At 48.2% G+C, this 7,554-nt stretch overlaps 1 protein-coding gene across 1 annotated transcript; it reads right to left on the reverse strand.

Moving 5' to 3' along the window:
• Window positions 1-3,912: 3,912 nt before the first annotated feature.
• On the reverse strand, window positions 3,913-4,911 carry GPR119 (G protein-coupled receptor 119). The gene has a single exon (XM_044682519.1). It carries the CDS (start codon window positions 4,909-4,911, stop codon window positions 3,913-3,915), a length of 999 nt encoding a protein of 332 aa, XP_044538454.1.
• Between the last annotated feature and the right edge of the window lie 2,643 nt (window positions 4,912-7,554).

Here is a 7,554-nt window from a genome sequence, read left to right on the forward strand (position 1 = left end):
TAAGTCCATTAACTTCTCTGAGGCTCACTTTCCTGATCTGTAAAATCTGTATAAAAGAGGTTGCCTATGGCAGAGGGTTGTGGGGATCGAGCAGGATAGCTTAAAGTAGTGCCATGAAAACCCTGCAGGGCTCTGGAAGCATCAGCCATTATTATGACTTTAGCCGACTCATGATATGAAGGATACCAGGTCATAGCCTATTTTTCCTTTTTTTCCTTTTTTTCTTTTCTTTTTTAAACCCTTACCTTCTATTTTAGAATCGGTTCTAAGGCAAGGACTGGGCAATTGGGGTTTGAGTGACTTGCCCAGGGTCACACAGCTAAGAAGTATCTGAGGCCAGATTTGTACCCAGGACCTCTAGTCCCCATGCCTGGCTCTCTAACCATGGAGCCACCTAGCTGCCCCCAATCTATTTTCGTGGCATTTTGATCTGACTTAAAAATTTTTTTGATTTCTTTGTAAGTTCATTTGATGACTGCACATTGAGTACCTGATAAAATCTGAATGTTCACCCTTCAGGGCCTTCTCCTTATCTGGGAAAGAGTCTTTGTCAAAGAAAGCCATTCAGTTCTTTGGCATGATCTGTATCTCCACTCTTAGTGACTTATTAAACACCATGTTCCTAATGATGATGTCTTCTGGCCAGATATACAAAACAGTATAATACTTGGTCCCGGGTGCTCACTTTCAAGTCCCCCTTTCCCCCCCCCCATCCCCAGTGCAGTTTTTGAGCCCCTCCTTGTATTCTAGGACCACTTATTTTCAGCAACTAGACAGTGGGAAGCACAGAAATCCAGGCTTTTAAGTCAAATTTTCCAGTTTATCTCAATGGTCCTGAATAACTACATTTATATGACTACAGAGGCAGCTAGATGGTGTAGTAGATAGATCTCTGGACCTGGATTCAGGAAGACTTGAGTTCAAATGTTGCCTCAGACACTTAGTAGCTGCGTGACCCTGGGCAAATCACTTCACCCAGTTTGCCTCAGTTTCCTCATCTATAAAATGAGGTGGAGAAGGAAATGGTGAACTCCTCCAGTATCTTTGCCAAGGAAACCACAAATGGGATCACTAAGAGTTGGACAGGACTAAAATGCCTGCACAACAATAACAAAAGGATTTAGAGCCAAAAGGGATATTAGAGATGGCCACGTCTACCCCCACTCCATCATTTCACAGATGATGAAGCTGAGGCCCAGGCATTTCCCAGGTGGCAGAGTACCCTCCATCGCCACTCTCTTCTCCAGAGGGGGCCTTGAGCAGCAGCAGGAGTAGTTGGGGGACATGTCACAGGGAGGCAACTGGGAGAGTAGAGGTTGGGGTGAACATACCAAAAAGGTGGCTCTGGGGAGGCCCGGTTAGGTGGTACCAGGTAGCTCAGAGGTGTGGAATTGCAGTGATGATTCTGTTGTGGTGAATGACCCACACATTTGACGCAGGTCATACAGGTGGTAGGAATTTGAACCTAGGCCTTCTGACTCCAAAGCCTGTGCCCTTCCACTGTAGTACTCCTTGAATCTGGGTGCCCAATAGTGTTATTTGGAAAGATCTGAAGCAGGGATACTATGGAAGGATCATCTGATTTCCTACAGCTGACCATTAACACTGTTCTGTAGATGTCTTCTGTGAGGGCCCACTGACTCATTATCCTTCATGTATCCCTTTGCCTGCCAGACTCACTACTTTTCCCTCCTTGTGATAGTCAATGTTTACCAGATAGGGGAATAAATAGGGTATAGTCTGGTGATGCTAAGGATTTCCTTCTTCTAGGTCGTTGTGTTAAGCAGAAAGTTCTCTCCAAACATTTGGTCCATTTTTGGTTAGGAAGGCAGAGGATTGCTAGGGGAAAGAGAGTTTTTTACCAGTGGGAAGATGACTGAAAGCAGGATGGTCATCCTGGGAGAGCCAGAATAACAGGGGTCTGATCAGCCTTGGAGAACCAGGAAGCAGAGGGTTAGCCTCTCTAGGGCAAGCTCTAGGTCTGATTTGGGGGGAATGAAATTCTGGTGAGAGCAGAATGAGAGGCAAGGATCTGTGTATGTATGTGTGTGCTTGGAAAGTCATAGAATGATAGGAATTATCTGGGTGAATATCTAGTCTTTGAGAATATCTAAATCCACTCTCCCGTTTAAAAAATGAAGCAACTGAGACTTGATTAGGTGAAGTGACTTGTCCAAGATCACACAGTTGGTAAATAGCAGAGCTGGTATTTATGTGAGTTGGGCACCTCTTTTGCCATTGGGCTGTCCCTGCAGCCCCTAGCCCTCTAGTGCTGTTGCCCATTTCAACCTCAAATTGAGGTGGCTTCCCCTTATCAAAGGAGCTTTGATTGGGAAGCCTAATTCAAGAGAAAGAAACTACTCCTCACTGTGGTAAAGTGCTATAAAGCCTGCCTTCCCTCAGCCTCTCTCTTGCTTGTTTGCTTGGCTGCTTTTCTGTGCAACAGCTCAGTTTAAGGACTTGGGAGATGTTGGTTTGGGTCCCACTAGAGGAGGGTGAAATGTGAACTGCTGGCTTGGAGTGTCCCATCCTTTAGGAATTTGATGTAGGGAGAAGATCGGAGGGAGGCTGAGGGGTCAGTCTTAGATATTTGGGGATGGAGAGTTATTTGAATTCATGGGTGCCCCCAGGCTCTCCCAACCCCCAGAGATCTACCTCACGGCCTGGGCTTTGAATCTCCTCCAGGTCAATGGACTTTTGAGGCTTCTAATGAACCAGTACAGAAAGCTTCAACTTGGGGCTGGGAGAAGGGCTTGCCGAGTCAGGCCGGAGACAGGGGTAGGTGGGGTCCCTTTTGGCTCTTTTTGCATTTCTATATACCAGAGAAACTGAGGTCTAATGGGAAATGCTCAGGTGCCAACTGCTTCTGCATTTCCCAGGTGGCAGAATTTCCCATCCCCACTCTCTTCTCCAGAGGGGGCCTTGAGCAGCAGGAGTGGTTGGGGGACATGTCACAGGGAGGCAACTGGGAGAGAAGAGGCTGGGGTGAACATACCAAAAAGGTGGACTCTGGGGAGGCCCGGTTAGGTGGTACCAGGTAGCTCAGAAGTGTGGACTGCAGTGATGATTCTGTTGTGGTAAATGACCCCAAGGTCCCCTCACCCCCAATACTTGCGCTTTGAGTTTGAAGGCTCCTCGAGACATGAGTGCATTGAAGGCAGCAAGCATTTATTGAGCACCCAATAGCTACATATCATTGATGTGGGCCAACAGCAGGCAAGAGATTCACTTTTTAGTCACAGAGCAAAGAGATGGGGCAGATACATTTCCAAAGGGGAAGGGGGAGAAACACTTGGGGAAATCAGGTTTGCCTCAGGGAGACACAAGGCTGGACACAGTGCTTGGAAAGGCCCCAGGGAATGGCCGGTGGTACAGATATTCCTATACAAATACACTGAAAATCCTTAATTGACAAGACAAATCCAGGATGATCCCTGTTTGATACAAGGCTCCTGGGAAGTAAAATTTGATTCACACCCAACTTCCCAGGGGACCCAGAGTGACTAGTCAGTCCTCTCAGACCTAGCCGATGGCTTAGGGGACAGGGGCTTCTTTTCTGGATGGGGAAATTTGGAAAGGCAGAGGTGGGGGACCCTGCCTCAGGGAGATGGAAGATCCCAATGGTGGGGTTTATTTCCCTTGCTGGAAGGTATATAACTAAGGACCTCTAGAGTTGTGGAGCGAGGGGAGGGAAGGAGGAGGGAGTTACACAGAATCACAGAGGGACCTTAGGACAGACCAGAGAATAAGAGACTGTCAAAAGTAGAGGGGACCCAAGAAATCATCTGCCGAGTTGTCATTTTGCTGAGGCCCAGAGGGGGAAAGGGACTTGCTTAAGGGCATATAACTAGGAAGTGGGAGACCCAGGTATACTGATTGGCAAGCTTCTCTGCCCTTACCGTCGCCTTAAACCTACAGCTGGGGGTGGGAGATAGTGACGATGTGGCAGGAGCTCTCCCTGGGTTCCCCTGGGCCAGGGTCCCTGGGGAAGATGAAGAAAAGCAGGACGAATTTCTTTTTCACTCCCATAGCCATCTGGTAGATCTGCATGCGCACATCCTTCTGCCAGTAGGCATAGATGAGTGGATTGAGGAGAGAGTTGCCCACGCCAAGCAGCCACAGGTAGCTCTCGAGCACTTCATAGAGCTCACACTCCTGGCAGGTAGCCTGCACCATCCCGGTGATGAGGAATGGGGCCCAGGACAGTGTGAAACTCCCGATGAGGATAGCCACAGTTCGGAGGGCCTTGAGGTCCCCAGCCACCCGGGGGGCAGGGCACTGCCCTCCTGGGGCCCCTGCTTGCTCCATCTTCCGGATTTGCTCACTGTGCAGGGAGGCAATCTTGAACATGTCACAGTAGAAGAAAGTGAAGAGTAGCAGGGCAGGGAAGAAGCCCCCACAGGAGAGAGTCAGAACAAAGCGAGGGTGGAATACAGCAAAGAAGCTGCAGGGACCCTGGTAGGTGCCCTGCTGGAAGAAGGGCACCCACAGTGGGAGGAAGCCAATGATGTAGGACACCAGCCACAGGCCAGACACACAGGTCCCAGCCAGTGGCCCATTCATGATTTGGAAGTAGTGGAAAGGCTTCTTAATGGCCAGGTACCTGTCAAAGGCGATCAGCATCACGGTGAGGACGGAAGCTGCTGCGGAAGAGGTGACGAAGGCCATTCGGAGGCTGCACAGGGTCCTCTGGGTGGAATGGGCTGGATTGGAGAGCTGGTCATCAATGAGGCCAGAGATGGCCACACCGATGAGGGTGTCAGCCACAGCCAGGTTCAAGGTGAAACAGAGGCTAATGCTGTCTGTCTTATGGATCAGGAGAAACACTGCCACGGCCACCAGGGCATTGACTGCAATAATGAGGGAGGCCAGGGTGGCGAGGATCACCCCGAAAGAGAAGGTGGAGTCCATGGCTCGTGGTCAAGGGGCTCCTGGGCACCGAGGGATGGTCACTCTCACTCTCTGCCTTGTAGTTTTAGGAGGCAGTGAGGGAAGGCCCCACGCATGCCCTGCTGAGCCAGCAGATTCAAGGAACTCCACAGAGCTACAGAGCTTCAGGTCTGGCCACCGCCTCCTGGTCTCTGCCCCTCATTAAGGAGCTTCTCCCTGAGTCTTTCTTTTTCTACAGGGCTGTGGGAGGCGGCTGGGTCACTGGCTGTTTCAGTCCTCGGATTCCCGCCTCCCCCGCTCTCTGAGGGCAACGATCCCAGTGAAGACTGGTCCTCCTCCCCACCTGGATAAGTCCCTCCCCCTCCCATAAGCAAGTTACTAGACAACTCCAAAGTACCTGGCACAAATTGTCTCACTCCGACTCCCTCTCATCATTGCTGCTTCAAGGGCTTTGTTTTGAGAGATGGGGCTGTTTGTCAAGTCTTATGTCTGTTTGAAGATGCAATTGACTCCATAATCATGCTTGTTCCTTCTCCAGAACTTGAACTCAATTGCAGCTTATTTTCTTCCCAAACCTCAAGTATTAGCAAAATAATTCTTCTTGGTTGCTATTATTAGCACCTTTCATCTAGCAATCAGGCAAGATGATCAGAAGCAGCTGGATAGAGAAAGAGCTGTAGGCACACAGAGCTGCTTTCAGGGTCCACGGTAATTTTCACAAGTACAAAAGTTCAGTCCGGAGCTTGGCTGACTTAAGTCACCCAGGAAGAAGGCTCACGTTTGAATCTGAGTTTCTCCACTTCTCGGCTTTGCCAAGCACACCTAGCAGATTTGAGCATCTCCCTTGACCTCCCTCCCCCAGCCTTGTTTTCTTCATCTGTAAAATGGGGGGAATGATCCTTGAACTACACACCAAATGGGATTATTGTGAGCAGTAAATGAGGTTGGAGCTGCGAAGTATGTTGTAACAGGATGCTGCAGGACTATGAATGGTCCCATGGTCACATGCGCATGGCTATTCCCTGTTATTCCCTGTATCAGTATAGATTGCAGTCCCTCCATAGCTTCTAACCCTGTGTGATCCTCTTCCATTTTTCATTTGATAATGTCTCTGAGGAAGATTCGTCCGGTGCACTGGAGGCCTTTCTTTGACTATTTCGTGGGCACCAGGGCAGCATCTGGGCTCCTCATCTTTTATTCCTCCTTCTCACTACATGGCTGGTCCATCTTCTCATTTGATCACACAGATGCACATCCCCATCAGATTTTCAATAGGTCTGCTACCTATTGGCTGTGTGACCTTTATCAGGCCACTTTAATTCTCACAGTCCCAATATCCTCCTTGGTACGTCTGGGGTTTGGACAGATAGTTCCCAGAGTTCCTAATAGCTGCGGCCTTCTATGCCCTACCTACATTGGAAAGTCCCTGTCAGCTTGGAATCTGTGGTCCTGTAAGGCAATAGTGTCAAACTCAACTAGAAATGGAGCTCACTAAACCATACATAGGGATCTCTGAAGGCCTTATATTGATTGACTCATATAGAAAAACACACATTCATACATTTATTTTTTCTTATTACAGCAGCACATTAAAAGTCAGAGAGGAACTACATTTAGAGAAATAAAACCTTTACCTTCTGTCCAAGGCAGAAGAGTGATAAGGGTCAGGCAATGGAGATTAAGTGACTTGCCCAGAGTCATTCAGCTAGGAAGTGTCTGAGATCAGATTTGAACCCAGGCCTTACCAACTCCAGGCCTGACTCTCTATCCACTGAGCCACTGGCTGCCTGAGGAACTACATTTTAATGTGATTCTTCCACACTCAAGGGTGTTGTGGCCTGAAGGTTGCATGTTGGACATGCTTTAAGGGATAATGATGATGATGATGATGATGATGCTTCTCTTAAGGTTGATTTATTTGTATCCATTTCCCTGTTTCCCTCTTTCTTATGTTGAGGAACTCAGGTTCCTTGTCTTCCCCCAAGCTTCTAACCATCTCTGAAGAGACGTTGCTCTATTTGTCTCTCCAGATCCCCTAGGTTTGAGGTGTTGTGGTTTAAGCCAGAAGAGAGAGAGAGTGGGCTCTACCCTAGTACTTGGAGGCAGCTTTTCAGAGATAGGAGCTTAGCTAGTCAGTGCCACTGAGAAAAGTAAAATGGATTTGGAGGAAAAGTTGGGCTAATCACAATTCCTGTTTCTTTAATGCTCTGTGTTTACAAAGCACTTTCTGGCTGTTGCCTTGTTTGGCCCTCCCAACAACAGTCTTATGAGATCCTTTTAATATTCTTCACCCTATTTTACAGATGAGGAAACTGAGGCTCAGAGATGAGGAGTGACTTGTTTAAGGTCACACGGGTGCATTTCATCCTATTTTTAAGTCACAGACCCATTTGCCCAGATCCATTAGATTTAACCTTTCACCTGCTACTCTCTTTCTTCTTAGATACCAAGAAGGGAGGGAGAGGAAGAGCTGGTAGAGGCTTGTTTGCACAGTCTGGGGGGAAGCACAAACAGGATAGGGGATTAAGTGAGGAAGTGGAGAGAGACATTTTCTGGTCTGTTTGGACAGTCTGTTGATGCACTGCAAAATAGCAAAAAGGTTCTTTGAGCAGTCTACGTTTCAGAGTAGCAAGTTGGAAAACAACTCTTATTTTGTTCAGGTGC

Source organism: Gracilinanus agilis, chromosome X (assembly GCF_016433145.1).
Source record: "Gracilinanus agilis isolate LMUSP501 chromosome X, AgileGrace, whole genome shotgun sequence".
Classification (NCBI taxonomy): domain Eukaryota; kingdom Metazoa; phylum Chordata; class Mammalia; order Didelphimorphia; family Didelphidae; genus Gracilinanus; species Gracilinanus agilis.